Genomic DNA, 21,420 nt, shown 5'->3' with positions numbered 1-21,420 from the left:
TAGACTTCAGTAAGGTGTTTGACAAGGTTCCCCATGGGAGACTGGTTAGCAAGGTTAGATCTCGTGGAATACAGAACTAGGCATTTGGATACAGAACTGTCTCAAAGGTAGAAGACAGAGGGTAGTGGTGGAGGGTTGTTTTTCAGACTGGAGGCCTGTGACCAGTGCTGGGTCCACTATTTTTTGTTGTTTGTATAAACTATTTGGATGTGAGCATAAGAGGTATAGTTAGTGAGTTTGTAGATGACACCAAGTTTGGAGGTGTAGTGGACAGCGAAGAAGGTTACCTCTGATTACAATGGGATTTGATCAGATGGGCCAATGGGCTCAGAAGTGGTAGATGGAGTTTAATTTAGATAAATGCGAGGTGCTGCACTTTGGGAAAGCAAATCTAAGGATGTATACACTTAATGGTAAGGTCCTAGGGAATGTTGCTGAACAAAGAGACCTTGGAGTGCAGGTTCATAGCTCCTTGAAAGTGGTAGATAGGATAGTGAAGAAGGAATTTGGTATGCTTTCCTTTATTGGTCAAAGAATTGAGTACAGGAGTTTGAAGGTTGTGTTGCGGCTGTACAGGACATTGGTTAGGCCACTGTTGGAATGCTGTGTGTAATTCTGGTCTCCTTCCTATCGGAAAGATGTTGTGAAACCTGAAAGGGTTCAGAAAAGATTTACAAGGATGTTGCCAGGTTTGGAGGATTTGAGCTATAGGGAGAGGTTGAATAGGCTGGGGCTGTTTTCCCTGGAGCGTCGGAGGATGAGGGGTGACCTTATAGAGGTTTACAAAATTATGAGGGGCATGGATGGGATGAATAGACAAGGTCTTTTCCCTGGTGTCGGGGAGTCCAGAACTAGAGGGCATAGGTTTAGGATGAGAAGTGAAAGATATAAAAGGGACCTCAGGGGCAACTTTTTCACTGAGGGTGGGTGCATGTCTGGAATGAGCTGCCAGAGGAAGTGGTGGAGGCTAGTACAATTGCAACATTTAAAAGGCGTCTGGACGCGTATAGGAAGGATTTGTAGGGATGTGGGCCGGGTGCTGGCAGGTGGGACTAGATTGCATTGGGATATCAGGTCGGCATGGACAATTTGGACTGAACGGTCTGTTTCCATGCTGTACATCTCTGACTCTTTGACTAAGATGGGTCACCTGGCTAAGGAATGGCAGATTGTGTTTAGTTTGGATAAATATGAGGTGTTGCATTTTGCTGAGAAAAACCAAGACAGGGCTTCGTGGTAAAGTCCTGGGAAGTGTTGCTGAACAGGGACCAAGAAATTTAGGTGCATAATTCCGTGAAAGTAGAATTGCAGGTAGGCAGGGTAGTGAAGAGCACATGTGGCACCCTTTCCTTCATTGGTCAGAACGTTGAGTCTCGGAGTTGGGAGGTATGTTGCAACTGGACAAGACATTGGTGAGGTCACTATTAGCTGCCCTCCTGTAGGAAGGATGTTGTTGGGACTGGAGTGTTTGAGTTATAGGGAGAAACTTAATAGTTTCTATTAAGTTATTTTCTCTGGTAATTTGGAGGCTGAGGGGTGGTCTTAGAGGTCGCTTCCTGGGGTGGGAGTGTCCAAGACTGGAGGGCATAGGTTTAAGGGGAGAGGAGAAAGGTCCCTTTTTAAAATCTCTAAGGGGCAACCTTTTCAAGCGGACAGTGGTGTGTATATGGAATGAGCTGCCAGAGGAAGTGGTGGAGGCTGGTAAAATTAGAACATTTTAAAACACACCTGGATGGGTATATGAATAGGAAGGATTTAGAGGGACATGAGCCAAATGCTGGCAAATGGAACTAGGTCAGATTGGGATGTCTGGTCTGTGCATACAGGTTGAACTGAAGGGTCTGTTACTATGCTGTAGGATCCTATGACTCTAAGTACTACTTTGGTCACCAAATTACATTAGTAATGAATGTCTTTGTTATGAGTGGAATGCAGGCTTCAACATCCATTTTTAAGAAGGTTTCTGGAGCTGGTGGGGAGGATTGTGAAGAGGAAGAAAGGAGGGAATAAGACTAAAACCCTGTCCCTACAGTCATGGATTGGAGCCAGAAATGATGATGATGTTGTTGTTGTTGTTAAAAGTAACCTGATTTCTCCAATATCTCATTTTGTCCTTGTGTTGTAGATGTGCCATTTGGAGGTGCCAAAGCTGGAGTGAAAATTAACCCAAAGAATTACACAGTAAGTATTAGCCTGCAAGCTTTTTGCTTTTAGATTTAACTTGTTCCTTGGTAGCCAGCTAAATATGATTCACGTAAGGAGAGCGTAATTACTTTCTAAGCTTTCTGTACTGACTATTTAACATTCCTAAAAGTGAGGATTAGCCTTCTCTTTCGCCTAGTTGCCATATTTGGCTTGCTTGCTGGTCCTTTTTAACAATCGAGATGAATTAACATTTAGTGACAAAATCTATTTCTTATCTATCCCTGTCTGCAAGGTGGTGAAGTAACTTTAATTTTGTGATCACTGTAGCTGCTTAAGAATTAATACTAATGTGCTTTTTGTTTCTGCTGATGAACTTGGGACATTTGAATAGACTGGACATTAAGCCAAGAGCAAATTGAATAAAATTTACATGTCGTATTGGCATGATGTCTCTTTTTATTATACATTGGAGATGTGGAGAACCTGATCAACAATTATTGCAAATCTCTTTGTGGATGGTTAAGCAAATGTTAATGTGGAGAGGGGGTGGGGGCAAAGAGCTATCTCAACATAACAGTTTCATTGTGTTTTGACATTAATCAATTACAATAATCAAGTGCAGCTGCAAATACAAACAAGTAGATGCAATGGAAAGCTGAATAATTATATTAATAATGAGACAGCAAAACATTCATAAAACTGCAAAAAACCTATTCCCTCAGTCTCTTAAAGGAACAAAGATGTCCAGTAATAAAATTGGAGCTTGCTAGGGTTCCTAATTGCACGTGGACTGTTAAGTTTCTTTCATCTCTGCATAGTGAGAGATACTCTAGTGCTATCAATTGGAGCATTGGTCCTTTTTGTTATTTGGTTCCGGTGTATTCAGTATACTTGACAAAGATTCAGCCCACTCTCAATGTGGCTAGAGCTCAGCACGACGCCAGATATGGAATTTTTACAGCACCAGTGTTTACAATGTTGAACTGAAAATATATATTCGGCTCGATTAGGATAAATTTGCTTAACTACAGCCTCTGAAATATTACAGTGCCCTGTTCACTACTGAAGTGTTCAGGCTTGTAGAGTAACTCTGCTCTAGAATAGAAGCACGTCAAGTCTGAGCACAAAGACTGAAAGTGTGAGAAATAGCTATTGGATAAAATGGCCATTTAGTTTCTCTTCTTTGGAAAAAAATAGTTTATTTCCTTCAAGATAAAGTTAGAAATTAAAACTTCACACTTTTTAAGCTGATGGCAATGTATCAATTACTAGTAGATACGCTGCCATTTTGTAAATTGTACAAGTGAAAATTGGGTAACTGTACAGATACTAGCTGCCCTTCCTTAAATACTTGAAGTCTATGCTGTTGAAAGAAGTAATTTTAAAAATTGCAGGAAGTCTAACATCTAAGACTAAGTCTGAAAAGAAATATACATTTGAAATGCAGATTCAACTATTTGAGTATGTAAAAAGGGATATGGGTATTCCTGTTATGAACATAGAACAGTACAGCACAGAACAGACCCTTCAGCCCACGATGTTGTGCCAACCACTGATCCTCATGTATGCACCCTCAAATTTCTGTGACCATATGTATGTCGATGAGTCTCTTCAATGTCCCCAATGGCCCTGCCTCCACAACGGCTGCTGGGAACGCATTCCATGCTCTCCCTCAACTCTCTATGCTTGGAGTAGGTTAACATTCACATGGTTGAAAATGTGTTGCTGGAAAAGTGCAGCAGGTCAGGCAGCATCCAGGGAACAGGAGAATCGATGTTTCGGGCATAAGCCCTTCTTCAGGAACATTCACATGGATCAAATGACTAATTAGGAATGATATGATGATTTGCGAGTCATTGAGGCATCCACAATCACTGGCTGCTTTCAGAGTGGAACCTGATCTTAGTGATCCATGTCATCTCTGTGATGACATGTCTAGCGATACATAAACACCTTTTGGTTTGTTTTCTCTCCTGGTCCTTTAGTAGTTATTGTAATGAAACTTTGTTCAGAATCATGCAGTTGTTATCCCACCACAAAAGCTAGATTAATGCAATAAACCCTTTGTTCTTTTCTATTATGTAAAAATGCCTCTTCAAGATGTCTATCAGCAACTCCCATTCATCTGTTGCCTGTGCAATTTTAATTCTTGTGCTTTGCTATGACCTATCCAACTACGTTTTAGTGCTTTGTTCTTATCCTGAGTGCAAGATTGAGCTTGCAAGATTTAAGTTCTTGGATATGGTGTGTTCATAGCATAAATAAGAGTTGAAGGATTTAGTTTTTGCATTCATAGAATCCCTACGATGTGGAAACAGACCACATTCACTGATCTTTTGAAAGCAACACATCTCCCTACCCTATCCCTATATTTTCCATGTCTAATCCACTTAGCCTAGACACTACAGACAATTTAGCATCGCCAGTCCACCTAATCTGCACATCTTTGGACTGAGGGGGGAAACCGGAGCACTCAGGAAACCCACGCAGACACAGGGAGAATGTGCAAACTCCACACAGACAGTCGCCTGAGGCTGGAATTGAACATGGGTCCTGGCGCTGTGAGGCAGCAGTGCTAACCAATGAGCCACCACGTGTCCTGCTTTGTAAAATTTATGGGTTTGTTTCTTAACGTCTGCGCTAATACCTATATGCTGGTTATCCAGAATTACTGGGCTTGATCATACTCTGAATAGATAAGCAGTAAAGTCAATACTCACTCTGGCACTATCAAAGGAAGATTTTGTTGCTTTTCTACTGCAAATTTGAACGTGTTCTCCTATAGTTGATGGATGTTTTCCGTTCACTGTGGAAGGACTGTAGCAGTGTTATTTTTAACATAAAAATTGCTTAAATTTCCTCTCCCTCTCTGTCTCTGTCTGTCTGTCTCTCTCGCTCTCTCTCTCTCTCTCTCTCTCTCTCTCTCTCGCTCTCGCTCTCGCTCTCGCTCTCGCTCTCTCTAAAACACATTCCATTCTGGTTACATACAGATAAGAAGATTCACACGGGACTAAGCAACACCTCCATTCCGGTTAGATTCACACATGTATTGGGACATAATTTTTAACCGTTTCACCACATTCCACTGCTTGGAATTTTACACCACACCCTCTCATGATATATATTTGATCCTAGTACACAAACATATGTTAAATTGCAATGGAATATAGAAGTAAAGAACTTCAGTAGCTCTTCTATTTCTGTGTTAGCTGTGCAACCTTGCCTCTTCAATTTGCAGCACTTGTTGCATTTCAGGTGTTTTAGGGAAAGAAATCAAATGACTAAAACTTTAATGTGCTGAGCATCAAAGTTAATTCTTGGAAGACTAGTTTTTTTTGGTCATTGTTGAATGTCCATTCTGCTGGGAAGTCTCTGAGCCTAGCTGTTTGGCATGAACTATTGGTCTTTTCCCCTGGGAAGATAAAATGGGGGAAGAAAAGCACAGGGCTTCAACAGAAAGGTGAAGTGGAGCATTCATCAGCAATGGGATAGGACACAAATCGCTTGTACAAGATGAGCAAAACAACTCCTTGTGGAGAAGTGTAATACATTGGTGATTTACTGTTGAGTGAAGATAAGTTGAACTGTATACACTAAAATAAAGCATTCATCTGACCTCTGCGTGCAATTGTGAAATATGCAACATGCAGTTTGAATCACAGCGTGGTCCTAATGTTACGTGCCTGGGTCGTACTATCCGTAGTTGATTTATGGATGTTATGAGGACAACATTTAAGTTGCACCAGCCAGTGACCAGCAATACTTCTGAATGTTTGCCGCATAACCTGAAGTTGAAATAGTCCAGCTTTGACACTGACTAGATGTTCCGGACACACTGGGTGAGTCAAGGTCACACTCCTTTGCCTCAGAATCAGAAGATTGTGGATTTCAGTCCCATTGCAGAAACTTGAACACAAAAGCTAGTCAGATATTTCAATGCAGAAAAATAGAAAAGACATTACATCAAAGTCTTGTCTGCCTTCTAAAGTGGCTATAAAGCTTTTTACACCTGTTCTGGCCTCAAGTAAAGATTTCTTTTGTCAGTATCTCATTGCGATTTGTGAGAACATACTGTCTGTAAATTAGCTGCCACATCTCCTTTATCAACTGGTTGCATTATAGGAAGTTTCTTTTCACCCTAAAGCACTGAGATATCCTAGAGCACTACCTTGATTGAAAATTCTATCTTCTGGTGAGAAATAATATTTCACACTTATCTCTTTCTAATTTTTTTCCTGCGTATTTTACAAATGACATACTTTGTTTCTCTCACATTCATTTAATTATTTTTAAGCTATTTTTTTCAGCACACTGCATTGTACTGATACTTTCTAGTTCTGTTTAATTTAATTACTTTGAAGTAATGTACTTAGATTTGTTTTTTGGATGTGTATCATTTTTACAATCATTTGCATACTTTCATTGAAGTAAATTATGATTTTTAAAAAAAAATTAAGTAAAATACTTTTGTTTAGCATTATATGTCAAGAAATGGGTTATTCTGTTTCAAGCATGAACCCCTGAAAAGATCCTACTTCTAAACAAGAATGAGTCACTTTCCGTACTTTTGCAGGATTCTGAATTAGAAAAAATTACAAGAAGATTTACCATTGAGCTTGCAAAGAAAGGATTTATTGGTAAGTTTGTACAAAATACCTTACCTACATGAAGTATAGCTATAATCTCTGGCCTCTGTGGTCACTTGTAAAAGATACAATAACCAATTTCAGTCGCAATGTGGACTTTGTGTAACCCCAGAAACCTAACAATATGTATTTAAAAACTGGATGGTTGGAAGTTGAAATTCCCTCCCTTAGGGCATTGTGGGTCAACCTACAACATGTGGACTGCAGCCATTCAAGGCTGCAACTTGAAAGGGCAACTAGGGACAGGCAATAAAATGCTGACCAGCCAATGATATCCACATCCTGAGAGTCAATTAAGAAAGAAAGATTATAACCCTTTTTGTGTTCTATTCATAATATTCTTTGTTCACAGGAAATGGCCCTATTATTTTATTGCTTGCATACAACAGCACTAAACCCACAAGTAATTATATTTTGTGCACGTCATGCCTTACAATTGTTTTTTGACCACTAAATAAGGTTTGACTAATGGCCCATACAATAAGCTGAGCATCATACTTGGTAAGCAAAACACAAAAATAATTAACATGGGGGAAATGCAAACTGTTAGATACTCAAAGTCTGAAGTTCAACCACAAATGTGCAAGATATGTTGATTGAGTGAACATAGAAAATGGGAACAGGAGTAGGCCATTTGGCCTTTCAAACCTGCTTCACCATTCAATGTGATAATGCTGATCACGCAACTAAGTATGCTGTTCCTGCTTTCTTCCCATATCTTTTTGATCCCTCTACCCCTAAAAACTTTATCTAATTCCTCTTGAAAATATCAATGGCCTCAATTGCTCTCTGGCAGAGAATTCTAAAAGCACTCTACTCTCTGGTTGAAGAGATTTCTCCTAATCTGTCCTAAGTGGCCTATCCAGTACACAGTGACCCTTGGTCCTGGATTCCCTGGTCTTTGGAAACAATCTTCCTGCGTTTACCTTGTATAAACTTGTTAGAATTTTATAAGTTTCTGTGAAATCCCACCCTCATTCTTCTAAAGTCCAGTGAACCCCCCTTCAATCCAGTCTGTCTTCGTATATCCATCCTACCACCCCAGGAAGTTTCCTCACTTTGAATAAAAACAACTAGCTTCTGATTTGGTAAAAGTATGACAAAACATTGGCTATCCATTTTTTTGAGAACAATTAAAATAGACATGGGCAGCGAGCTGGAGGACCTCTGATTTGTACAGGAAGTTGAGAGACTATGGGATGCATTACTGGGACAAGTGATTGGAGAGAAGGAATGGGCTGAATTTTACCTCTTTTATAGCTGGGTTTGAAGTGAAGTCCGAACTAGTTCCAGGCCCAAATTGACACCAACTTCTCACTTCTGGTTTTAACTGTAACTGGAATATGGTGTCATGTGCTATCCTCTTTCGCTGTTGGTTGGTTTCCCCAGTGTCGGGAAGCCTTGCAGCTGCATCAAGGCAAAGGCTTGGTGGAATCAGGTGGTCGACTCCTTTACGGCAACTTCTAGACCCAAATCAATAACCCCAGGCCTTCTATCCTAACATCAGCCCCTGATATATATTCCCTAAACAGTGTTAAGTAGCCACCTTTCCAAGTCTAAATGTCGACCGACCAGTCTGCTTCATGCTGTAGCCTTCACTGACTGGCTCCTTGTCCAACTGGACACCCAGCTCAAAATTAGCCTGGCCTCTAGGTTGTGAATCCAATTATTGATGTTACTGATGCACTGTGGAGTTAAAATGCCACAGCTGGTGGAGGAATCCAGACTGCTGGATTTCCTAATGCTCTACAACATACCTACTAGTTAGGTAAGCTAAAAAGTCTATCCTGTCAACATTATAGAATAAGTTGATATGTACAGTGGCTGAGTGTTTATCTTGATGCAGTATGAACTTGGAGAATTCTAATGATCCAAAGAAGCCAAATTGTAATCTCACCTTGAGAATTTAAGTTGCATTGTTAAAATTTTGGAAATGTTCAGCAGGACTGACGTGCAACAGTCAGATTATCATCAAATGTTTTGTCTTTTATACTTTAGGGGAAGAAACATGCTGTTCTTTTAGAGAGTGTGTGTGTGTGTGTATATACTAACATGATTAACTTTTTAACTGCCTGCTTACCGTGCCACTCAGTTATACCAAACCGAACGACCTGCCAACAACTTAAGGATGGAATGAGCAAATCCCAAAAACTTCAATGTGAAAGGTGGTTCATGGAAAAGGAATGAAGGAGATGTGGGCATAGACTTTTGAATTCATTAAAAAAATTTGGAGTTAAAAGCTAGTCTAATGGCCACCATATAACATTATCAATTGGTGTAAAAATCCATCTTGTTAACCAAGTCTTTTAGGGAAGGAAATCTGCTGTCCAAGCCTGGCCTGTATGTGACCCCAGACCAGCAATGTGGTTGACTCATAACTGATGTCTGTGCAGTCAATTGTATCCTTGCCTGCAATGTCCACACCCCTTGAATGAATCAAAAAAGAGATTGGGACTACAATGGAAGATAAACAACCTAGACTAGTTTAACCTGTTATATCTACCTTTTTTAATAATTGAATGAAATCCATAGGCAAGTTACAAAGGAATAACTAGCAGAATATTAATCAAAGAGTTTAGGTGGTGCTTGAAGTAAGAGTTGTGGGTTGTTAGCTTAATACAAATCACATACCACTATGTGGATGAAAGTCCTTGTTTACTTTGAGCTCTTAGGCTGGGTTAGGGATATTAGGTCAATATGTAGAAAACAGACATCTGTAATGCTGCATTCTGTGAATAAATCTATTACCAAGAAAGTATTAACAAAGAATAGTACAACACAGGAACAGGCCCTTCAGCCCTCCGAGCCTGCGCCAACACATTTTGCCCTCCCATACTAAACCTAAAATTAGAGTTCAACCTGGATAATTGTGAAGTGATTCATTTTGAAAAGTCAAATTTGAATGTAGAATAGATCCCTCAAATCTGCCAGCCAAGTTGATAGGCGTTAAGGTGTATGGTGTGTTGGCTTTCATTAGTGGGGGATTGTGCTCGAGCTGTGAGATTATAGCCCTGGTTAGACCACACTTGGAATATTGTGTTCAGTTCTAGTTGCTTAATTATGGGAAGGATGTGGAAGCTTTAGAGAGGGTGCAGACGAGATTTACCAGGATGCTGCCTGGATGTAAGGGCCTGTCTTAAGAAAGGTTGAAGGAGCTAAGGCTTTTCTCATTGGAGTGAAGAAGAATGAGAGGTGACTTGATAGAGGTGTACAGGATGATGGGAGGCACAGATAGTGAATAGGCAGAGAATTTTTTCCATGGCAGAAATGACTATCATGAGGGGGTAGAATTTTAAGGTGATTAGATGGAGGTTTAGGGGAGATGTTCGAAATAGGTTCTTTACAGAGTGGTGGATGCATGGAATGCACTAGGTAAAAACAATGACTGCAGATGCTGGAAACCAGATTCTGGATCAGTGGTGCTGGAAGAGCACAATAATTCAGGCAGCATCCGAGGACAGGCAAAATTGACGTTTCGGGCAAAAGCCCTTCATCAGGAATAAAAGCCGCTGAGATTCTTGTAGAGAGAGGAGGAAAACTTCTTTTATTCCTGATGAAGGGCTTTTGCCCGAAACGTCGATTTTGCCTGTCCTCGGATGCTGCCTGAATTGCTGTGCTCTTCCAGCACCACTGATCCAGAGCATGGAATGCACTGTCCAGTGGTAGTAGAGTCAGATACATTAGGGACATGGACAGTAGTAAAACAAAGGGTACATAGGTTAGTTTGACCTTAGAGTAGGATAAAAGGTCGGCATAACATTGAGTGCTGAAGGGCCTGTACAGTGCTGTACTATTCTATGTTCTGGTTTCTGTTTTCAAGGCTTCCCAATTTACTGATGTTAAGCGGCAAAAGTACTGGAAGATTAACGCTTTTGTTTGTTCCCCCCAGGACCTGGTATTGATGTGCCGGCCCCTGATATGAGTACGGGTGAGAGAGAGATGTCCTGGATTGCCGATACTTTTGCCACTACAATGGGACACCAGGTGAGTGCTTGAAGGAAACTGAATGGAGGAGTTTTAATGCATACTTCCCTTCTGAATCAATTCTGTTAGATTAAATCTCAAAATCTTTATTTGTGCAAGACAGAAGGTTATTTAATGAAAGTGGATATAGATTTTACAACAGATTAATTCTGACTTCCAGATTCTGAAGTGAGATTCAAATCCAACCAGGAAGTTACAGGGCATAAGGTGAGCAATAGAGCATATAGGAAACAAGGTGGAGGAAAGAACTGAAGTCTCAGTCGAATGTTGACTGTTGGATAGAAATATCTCATTACTGTTTCAATTCACAAATAGTTAATTTCCACATAAAACTGTTCAATGAAACTTAAGCCTGTGCTGATGGCACAGATTAAATGGGACATTACACTTCAAAGCTTCATTGCAACCAACAGACCTCTCTGCAGTTTGATGTTATTGGTATTTGGCAAATGAGCCTACTATTGAAAGACAGCTTTGGACCTCATTTTAATGTTAATACTGCACACTGGTGCAGGTTTTCCAATAGTTGTTTCTGCAGCATGGATGGGGGCTGCACGTCACAACTTCACGTAATTCCTGATATGGCTTCTGGGGGTATTCCTGAGGGGAAAGAATTATTCCATTGGGCGATTCCACTGTCATGGAATCTAGAACGTATGAGGAGAATTGAAGGCTCTGTGCTGAAAGTACCAGTCACTTCCACATACTCCTCCCTTACATCCCAGGACTGGGTTACTCCTACCCTGTACACTGCCAGATCTGTCCACTCCTGTAGAAGACTAGCAAAATAATGAAGCCTGTAACCCTGAGTTTAGATATTTGTTAACTCCATCTTTTGTTAGCTCACAGCCAAATATTGTATTCAATTTTCCCTTACCTATTTTAGGAAACATGTTAATACTGTGTCATTGAGAGGGGATTTGGGGATTGCAGATTGGAGTTTGTCATTAAAACATAGGTGAGAGGTAATCAAATTCAAACTTAGGTTTCTGTTGAGATTCATGTCCACTAGTCAATAAATATTCATTTTGGATTAGTACCAAAATGAATTGAGAAGTGAGTTTTTCTAATGCAGAGGGTTGTTTAAACGTGGTATCCCCAACCAGAACCAGGAGTGGAAGCAGAATTAACCACTATTTTAAAGTGAAACTTTCATATTTGGAATTGAAAGAGAATGGGACTTGGGCTATTTGAGTTTATACAATGAGCCAAATGACTGCCTTCAGTGTGGATTTAAAAAATCACCTCTCTCAATTACCTAACTACATTTATCCTTTTGCTTAAGGAAGTGATTGTTACTAATATGGTGTTGTTGAGAATGTTTTAATATTGGGTTCATTTTGCTATTTAGTGGATTCCTTATTAACTCTTTATACAGTACCAATTTGCACCCTTTATCCTGTAGAACTTATGTAGATTTTTTGTTCTTGGGTAGATTCTTGACTTAGTATTAAAATAAATATTTGCTTTTCATCACCCAAGCTATTTTTCAGCAATACTGCCCACTGTTTTTCTTTTATATAAATGATGTCTACCTTCCTTGAATCACATTTCTGCATTGTTACTACCACTGATTTGTGATTATTGATAATCATTTATTCCCTGAAATTTATTTTTTTCCATCATGCAGTATGTCTTTCTTGCACAAAGCAGGTCTTAGAATCATAGACTCTCTACAGTGTGGAAACAGGCCGTTTGGTCCAATAAGTCCACAATAACCCTCAAGAGTATCCCACTCCGACCCATTCCCCTACCCTATTACTTTACATTTACCCCTGACTAATGCACCTAACCTGTGGAGTTTGCACAGTCACCCAAGGCTGGAATTGAACCTGGGTCCTGGTGCTGTAAGGCAGCAGTGCTAACTGCTGAGCCACCGTGCCAACTTGATGCAGGTTTTCACTTTTAATGTTCATGACTTGTGCACAAAAGGAACCTTTGATCAGAATTTGGATTTGTCATCACTTCCATTAGGTTTTATACTTGGTAGGTGGAGGTACATGGTGCCTTTATTTCATTGTATCATGAAAGTGTAGGTACTAGAATTTTGAAACAAAAAGGAAAACGCTGGTCTTACTGAACAAGTCAAGCAGTATCTGAGGGGGATAAAGAGTTAACAGGTCAGATTCATCAAAATTAGAAAAGGTTAGTAGAATATTTACAAGGATGTTGCCAGAACTAGTAAGCCTGAGTTATAGGGAGAGGTTGCCAGGATCGGACTTTGCTCCTTGAATGTTGGAGAATGAGGGGTGACCTTATAGAGGGCATAAAATTATGAAGGACATAGATAGGCTGAAGTCTTTTTTTCAGGCCTGGGGAATTGCAAACTAGAGGACATAGGTGAGGGGGGGGGAAAGATTTTTAAGAAGGAGCGACTTCATGCAGAGAGTGGTGGGCGTATGGAATAGGCTGCCGGAGAAAGTAGTGGAGGTTGGTACAAAAACAGCACAAAAATTTGGATAGGTACATGGATGTGAAGGGTTTTGAGGGATATGGACCAAATGCAGGCAATTGGAACTAGTTGAATGGACACCAAGGACCATTTTGGGCTAAAGGGCCTGTTTTCATGCTATATTACTCTGACTCAACTATACTTAGGCACGCACAGAAGCGAAGTGGATGGGAAACAAAACGGAAGATCTAATCGGGTGTAAAGAGTAATAAATGGCAAAGGAGCGTCATACAAGGCAAAAAGTATCTCTGTCCTTCCTTTGCTATTAGCCCAAGCTAGATTTTGCTCTTTACCTATTTAACTTAATATTTCAAATTTCAATTCCTAAATCGAAGTTTTTAGGATGTGTTAAGGGTTGGTGAAAAATCAATTTACGATACTGGGCAAGTCTAATAAGGACATAACTTTAGGATAGAGATAAGTTGGGAAAAACCTCTGCACAGTATCAAACTCTGCAGAAAGCAGACGTTGCTAGTTCAGTTGAAAACTTTGAATGAGATTGCTAGATTTTTTTGCAAGCCAAGGATTTTGAGGGAACAAGTCCAAGAGATGCATGGACACAGTTTAGACCTCATTTGAATTATAGTTTTTTTAGATTAGATTAGATTAGATTACTTTACAGTGTGGAAACAGGCCCTTCGGCCCAACACAGTCGCCTGAGGCGGGAATTGAACCCGGATCTCTGGCGCTGCGAGGCAGCAGTGCTAACCACTGTGCCACCGTGCCGCCCAGTTCTATACTTGTCCCACCCTATCAGATTATAGGGTGTTATAGTCCCATCTAGTTGGTTCACTTATGTTGCTATCCTCTTTAGGTCCAACCAATCTTTCCTATATCAGTCTATATCTTTCCTATATCAGTCTAATGCTTCTAAAACTAATAATATTTTACCTATCCCAATTGGTCTGCACTACATTTAAGCTTTTAGTAGTACTGGCTACTGACGAACTCTGAAAGACCATTAGCAATCCCAGCTTCATAACCTTAACCTCCACTATCCAGATGACATCGTTCGTTTTATTAAGGGCTTCCGATTCCTTCCGTTCTTTAATTATTTTCATCATTTCTAAACAAGTCTGCATTGACTATGTTAACAAATGTAAAAGTAGCTCCACCTGCCTGTCCTTGGTCTTCAAATATTTCCTACCATGAACTTATTCAAATTTCTTTTAAACATTGTAACTGTGCCTGCATCCACCCTTTGCTCTGGCAATTCATTCCACACACTAGGTACTAATTCACCTACTTATGTTGTTTTTATATCTATAGCCTGTGTCCCCCGTGAATAAAGAACAATACAGCACAGGAATAGGCCTTTTGGCCCACCAAGCCTGCATTGATATATTTTGTCCTTCCACACTGAAACCGTCATCACTTTCAGGATCTGAATCCCCTTCCTATTCATGTATTCATCCAGGTGGTGCTTGAATGCTGCTATTATATCTCCTTCCACCACCATCTCTGGCAACGCCAGGCACTTGCCACCCTTTGTGTGAAATACGTGCCTCGCATCTCTTCTAAACTTCTCCCCCAGAACTGTATGTAATATTCAAAGTGTGGCCTAACTAAAATTTTATAAAGCTGCAGCATAACTTGTCTATCCTTATACTCCAGTGCCCCTTCCAAAGAAGGCAAGCAAGCCATTGGCCTTTTTTCGTACCTTATCTACCTGTGCTGCCACCTTCAGTGATCGATGGACCTGAACACCCAGATCTCTCTGCATATCAATATTTCTCAGGGATCTGTCACTTACTGTATAATTTCCATCTGTACTTGACCTTCCAAAATGCATCACCTCACATTTTATCCAGATTAAACTCCATCTCTTATTTTCTGCCTATGCCTCCAACTGATTTACATCGTGATCTATAAGACCATAAGATGTAGGAGCAGAAATTAGGCCTTTCAGCCCATCAAGTCTGCTCTGCCATTCAGCCATGGCTGATACTTTTCTCAATCCCATTCTCCCATTTTTCTCCCTATAGCCCTTGATCCCTTTGACAATCAAGAACCTACCAATCTCAGTCTTGCATATACTCTATGATCTGGACTCCACAAACTTCTGTGGAAATGAATTCCATAGATTCATCTCGCTGAAGAAGGTTCTCCTTTTCTCCATTCTGAAAGGTCTTTCCTTTACTCAAAGGATGTACCCTCGGGTCCTAATCTTCAGTATTCTGTAAGTTTTTCAATTAGATCTCTCCTTCATCTTTCTTAACTCCAAGTATAGACCCAGAGTCTTCAAACATTCCTCATATGTTAAACTTTTTATTCTTGGGACTATTCTCGTGAACCTCCTCTGAACCCGCTCCAGGGCTAGCGCATCCTTCTTGAGATTTGGGGCCCAACACTGCACAGAGTACTCCCAAATGTGGTCTGACCAGAGCCTTTTAGAATCTCACAAGTACATCTCTGCTTTTATATCAAGTCCTCTCAAAATAAATGCCATCATTGCATTTTGCCTTCCTAACTACTGACTCAACCTGCAAGTTTACCTTGAGAGAATCCTGGACTAGAACTCTCAAGTCCCTTTGCACTTCAGACTTCTGAATTTTCTCCCCATTTAAGAAAATAGTCCATGCCCTTCTTCTTCTACCAAACTGCATAACTTCACACTTTTCAACACTGTGCTTCGTCTGCCACTTCTTTGTTCACTCTCCTAAATCTTTCTGCAACCTTCCCTTCCTTCTCATTACTACCTATCTTTGTATCATCTGCAAACTTAGCCAGAACACCCTTAGTTCCTTCATCAAGATAGTTAATGTATAAAGTGAAACGGTGTGGTCCCAACACTGAGCCTTGAGGAATACCACTTGTCACTGGCTGCCGTCCCGAGAAAGACCCTTTTATCCCCATTCTGTACTTTCTGCCAGACAGCCAGGCTTCTATCCTTGCTAGCACCTTGCCTCTAACCCTTATTTTACTCGGTACAATCCTGTGAAGCATCTTGTCGAAGGCCTCCTCAGAGACAACATCTATTGGCCATCTTTGGTCTAACCTGCTCGTTATTTCCTCAAAGAATTTTAGCAGGCGTGAACTACCCGAGAAGAAATCATGCTGACTTTGCCCTATTTTAACCATAAACTTCCAAGTACTCGGAAATCTCATCCTTCACAATAGATTCCAGGATCTTCCCGTCGATTGAGGTTAGACTGATCGGTCTGTAATTTTGTCTTTTGCCTTTTTTAAACAGAATGTCACATTAGCGATTTTCCAGTCCTCTGGGACCCTGCCAAATTACTGATTTCCGAAAGATCACCATTAACGCCTCCACTATCTCTTCAACTATCTCCATGAGAACTCTGGGATTCTCATGGTCCAGACGTTTTATTCATCTTCAGGCCATTCAGTTTTTCTAGCACCTTCGTCTTGGTGATGGCCACCATCGTCAGCTCTTGCCCCTCACTCTTTTGAGATGTTAGTCATGTCTTTCACTGTGAACACTGACGCAAAGTAATTATTCAGTTCTTCAGCCATTTCCTTGTTCCCCACCACCATCACTCCTGTGTCACTTTCCAGTGCTCTAATGTCCTCTTGCTGTTTATATATTTAAAGAAACTCTTAGAGTTTTCCATTATATTTTTGGCTAGCTTACCTGCATATTTAATCTTCCCCCTCATTTCTTTTTTTTTGTTGCCCTCTATTAGTCAGGTATTACTCCAGAGATTATTACCTCTTTTGGTTCTGATTTTGAATTTAGCTCTGTGCTGTTCATGCTCCCTTAGCAGAACCTCAGCCCTACTTTTATCTGTTGTTGGTACCTATGTGGATCACGACTACTGGATCTTTACCCTCCCACTCAAGCTCCTCTGCAGCCCAGATGAGAGATGCCAAACCCGATCACCAGGCAGACAACACAACCTTTGGTACTCTCTCTATCCTGGTTACAGAACAGTGTCTATGCTTCTAACTATACTATCCCCAATTACCACAACATTTTGTTTCTCTCCTCTCACTCCCCCCTCCCCACACCTCCCATTTGAATGGATCCCTGCACTACGGTGCTGTGGTCAGTCGGCTCATCCTCCCTGCAGTCCCCATTCCCAGCATTGTGGAGAGTTTAAGAATGAGGGGAACCACGTGAACTATGGTGCACTTGAGTCAAAACAGAAACTATGAAAACAAAACTAAGTTTAGAATCTTTAAGTCTCATTCCGACAGGTTGTTAATCATTTTAAATTTAACCTTTTCTAGGACATATGTTGAATGACATCTGAAATGTTGAATGACATCTGAAATGTTAACTTTCTGAAATGAGTTTATTTGGGAATGAATCTGCAAATGCAGCACTTTTGTGAAACACTGAACTATAATATTGAGCTGTGCTATCAAAGTTAGTACAGTACCTGATTGGCATCAATCAATTTTGACATTACCATTGCTGGATCCTTCCTGTCAATATTTTGGAGGTTACTAAATAAAAACTGAAAGAACTGCAGATGCTATAAATCAGAAACAAAACAGAAATTCCTGGAAAAGCCAGCAGGTCTGGCAGCATCTGTAGACAGAAATCAGTTAACGTTTTGGAACCAGTGACTCCTCTTCAGTTCTGAGGAAGGGTCACTGGACCCAAAATGTTAACTTTGATTTCTTACCACAGATGCTGCCAGACCTGCGCAGCTTTTCCTGCAATTTGAGTCTTGCAGGTTACAATTGACCAAGACTGAACCATACTAGCCATTCAAACTGTGGTTATAAGAGCAGGCCAGAAGCTGAAAATTCCATGGTGAGTAAGTCAACTTGACTTCCCAATGCACACTCATCATCCCAAAGGCATAGGCCAGGAGTGTTATGGAACACTTTCTGCTGCCTGGATCAGTGCAATTTCAATAATACTCAAGAAGCTCAACCATCCAGAAGAAAGAATCCACTTGATCAACCTCCATTCACTGCCTTTAAATGTTCACTCACTTTGGTATATAGGGTACACTGCAGGATTCAGCACCTTCTAAACTCAGGGCCTTTACCACCTGGAAGGACAAGGGCAACAGATACGTGGGAACACCACCACCACTTCATTCAATGTCATTGGCACAAAATTCTGCAAGTCCCATCGTAACAATACTATGGGTGTACTGACATTGCATGGACTGCAGCAGTTCAAGAACTTGGCTCACCACCACCTTTTGCAAGGAAATTTAACATTGAGTAATAAATTCTGGACTTGCCACCAATGGCAATATCCTGTGAAAGAATAAAAGTACAAGCAGTCTAAGTTACAAATGGGTTCCATTCCTGAGTACATTCATAACTCTTTGTACGCAAGTTGAATACAATAGTGTAATACAAAACAGCTGTTTGTAATTACAAGCAAACATTTGCATGTCTTTAAAATTAAATATCAATATAGCATCTTGTTCATAAGTCAGATATTTGTAAATCACTTGTAATGTCAAACCTTTGACAATTTGCAAACAAGGAGTGTCCCTTCCTCATGAACAACTTGCTGCAGAATTTGCTGATCAATGTGACAAAATCCATTGTCACATTTTTACAAAGTACAATTAAGCAACTAATCAAAACTGCCTGAAAACCTGACTTTTGCGTGAGATTAATAATAGGCAACTGTAAAGCAAGTACTTATTGAACTAACCAAAACAGTTGTTATAATTTGTACCTTTTTAAATTAACTGCTATGGTAATTCCAGATGGTGAGCTATATTTCTGATATGTGCAGTTGCTTATGCTATCATGGACATTTAAGTCAAAATTTCCCAGTTTGGGGAGTTGGTACTCCAAATATATTCGAGTTCCAAGGCAGAAATGGATGCCATGGAGATATGATGGAATTTAGAGTAGCCGTGCTTGCGCTCTCTCTCTCAAAGGCCCCACCCCTTTTTGTTTTGCTTCCTCACTCATGGGATGTGGGCGTCGCTGGTTAGGCCAGTATGTATTTCCCAGTCCATAATTGCTCCTGACAAGCTGGTGATAAGCTGCCTTCTTAAACAGTTGCAGTCCATGTGATATAGGTGAACCCACAATGCCATTAAAGAAAAAGTTCCAGGAGTTTGACCTGGTGACACTGAAGGAAAAGAAATGTATTTCCAAGTCTAGATATTGTGTCTTGGAAGGGAACATGCAGGTGATGGTGTTCCCATGTTTTTGCTGTCCTTGTTCTTTTAGGTGGTAGTGGCTGTGGGTTTGGAAGGTGCTGTCGAAGGAGCCTTGAGTTTCTGCAGTGCATCTTGTAGATGATGCACACTGCTGCTGAGCTTTGGAGAGTGTATATGTTTGTGAATATGGTTTGTTCTGGGTGGTGTCAAGCTTCTTGTGGTGTTACAGGTGCACTCGTTTGGACAGCCTGGCGAGTATTTTGTCACACGTCTGATCTGTGCCTTGTAAGTGGGGACAAGCTTTGGGAATTCCATGCAGTAGTATTCTTGGCTTTTGGCATGTTTTTGTAGCCATAGTATTTATATGGCTCATCCAGTTCAGTTTCTGGTCAATGCTAAGCCCCCAGGATGATAGTGTGAGATTCAGGCATAGAGATAATGTTGAATGTCATAAATCATACAGTTCAGAAGAGGCCCTTCAGCTCATTGAATCTGAACTAGAAAAACTGTAAATTTATGCCAGTTCCTCTTTCCAGTAATTTTTGGTCCATAGCCTTGAATGTTACGATATTTCAAATGCTCAACCAAGTACTTAAAGGTTGTAAGGTTTTCTGCACCAACTACTCTCCCCAGCATTGCATTCCAAATTCCCATCATCCTCTGGAGGAAGAAGACAATCTTTCCTCAATCCTATCTAAACCTTTCACATTAAAATCATGTCCACTTGTTATTGACCCTTTAACCAAAGGGGGCAGCTCTTTTCTATTCACCCTGTCATGGCCTCAATCTACACCTCAATCAAGACCCTCTCAGCTGCCTTTTGATTTAAAGAAAACAACCTGGGCTTATCCAGCCTCTTTGCATAGCTAAACCGCTCCATCCCAGGCAACATCCTGGTGAATCTCCTCTGCAGCCCCTCCAGTGTAATCACATCTGATAGTGCTGTGACCAGAACTGCTTACTGTCCTCTAGTTGTGGCCTAACCAAGGTTTTATATGGCTACAGTTTTGTCAAGGAGCAACAGATTCTCTCCTGTTGGAAATGGTTATTGCCTGGCCCTTGTCTGATGCAAATGTTAATTCCCACTTCATTAATCACCTTTCCTCAACCATAATGTCAGGAGTGAACAACCCCACTCCTGACATTATGGTTGAGGAAAGGTGATTAATGAAGCAACTGAAGATGATTAGGACAAGGACACTCTCTCTCCCCTGAGGAACACCTGCATTTCTTTGTGCTCGTTATAACTCTAATGAGTTTCCTCCCTGATTCCCATTGATTCTCTATTTTTGCTTGAGTTTCTTAATGATGCGTTCTTTAAATATGGCTTTGAAGTCAAGGGCAGCCTTGTCACCTCCCTGCTGGAATTCTGCTTTTGTCCATGTTTGGGCAAGGTTGGAATGAGGTCAAGGGTTGTGTGGCCCTGGTAGAACCCAAACTGGGTGTCGGTGATTAGGTTATCGCTCAGCAAGTGCAGTCAATGGCACCTTCTAACACTTTACTGGTGGTCAAGAGTAGATGGGGGCAGTAATTGGCTGGGCTGGATTTGTGTACAGGATATACTTGGGTATAGAGTCGTAGAGATGTACAGCATGGAAACAGACCCGTCGGTCCAACCTGTCCATGCCGATCAGATATCCCAACCCAATCTAGTCTTACCTGCCAGCACCCGGCCCATATCCCTCCAAACCCTTCCTATTCATATACTCATCCAAATGCCTCTTAAATGTTGCAATTGTACTAGCCTGCACTACATCCTCTGGCAGCTCATTCCATACATGTACCACCTTCTGCATGAAAAAGTTGCCCCTTCGGTCTCTTTTATATCTTTCCCCTCTCACCCTAAACCTATGCCCTCTAGTTCTGGATTCCCTGACCCCAGGGAAAAGACTTTGTCTGTTTATCCTATCTATGCCCCTCATAATTTTGTAAACCTCTATAAGGTCACCCTTCAGCCTCCGACATTCCAGGGAAAACAGCCCCAGCCTGTTCAGCCTCTCCCTGTAGCTCAGATCCTCCAACCCTGGCAACATCCTTGTAAATCTTTTCTGAACCCTTTCAAGTTTCACAACATCTTTCCGATAGGAAGGAGACCAGAATTGCACGCAATATTCCAACAGTGGCCTAACCAATGTCCTGT

General features: G+C 40.9%; 1 protein-coding gene across 2 annotated transcripts in view; it reads left to right on the top strand.

Moving 5' to 3' along the window:
• The window catches only part of LOC122541765 (glutamate dehydrogenase, mitochondrial), an 80,865-nt gene that overhangs the window by 23,808 nt on the left and 35,637 nt on the right, over window positions 1-21,420 (top strand). For both annotated transcript variants that reach the window (XM_043678719.1, XM_043678718.1), the window contains exons 3-5: window positions 2,126-2,181; window positions 6,719-6,782; window positions 10,681-10,775. In XM_043678719.1, coding sequence (XP_043534654.1) covers window positions 2,126-2,181; window positions 6,719-6,782; window positions 10,681-10,775 — 215 coding nt within the window. The remainder of the gene's footprint in view (window positions 1-2,125; window positions 2,182-6,718; window positions 6,783-10,680; window positions 10,776-21,420) is intronic.

Source organism: Chiloscyllium plagiosum, chromosome 38 (genome assembly GCF_004010195.1).
Source record: "Chiloscyllium plagiosum isolate BGI_BamShark_2017 chromosome 38, ASM401019v2, whole genome shotgun sequence".
Lineage (NCBI taxonomy): Eukaryota > Metazoa > Chordata > Chondrichthyes > Orectolobiformes > Hemiscylliidae > Chiloscyllium > Chiloscyllium plagiosum.
Note: the sequence above shows the minus strand (reverse complement) of the source record. Positions and strands in the feature narration are given on the sequence as shown.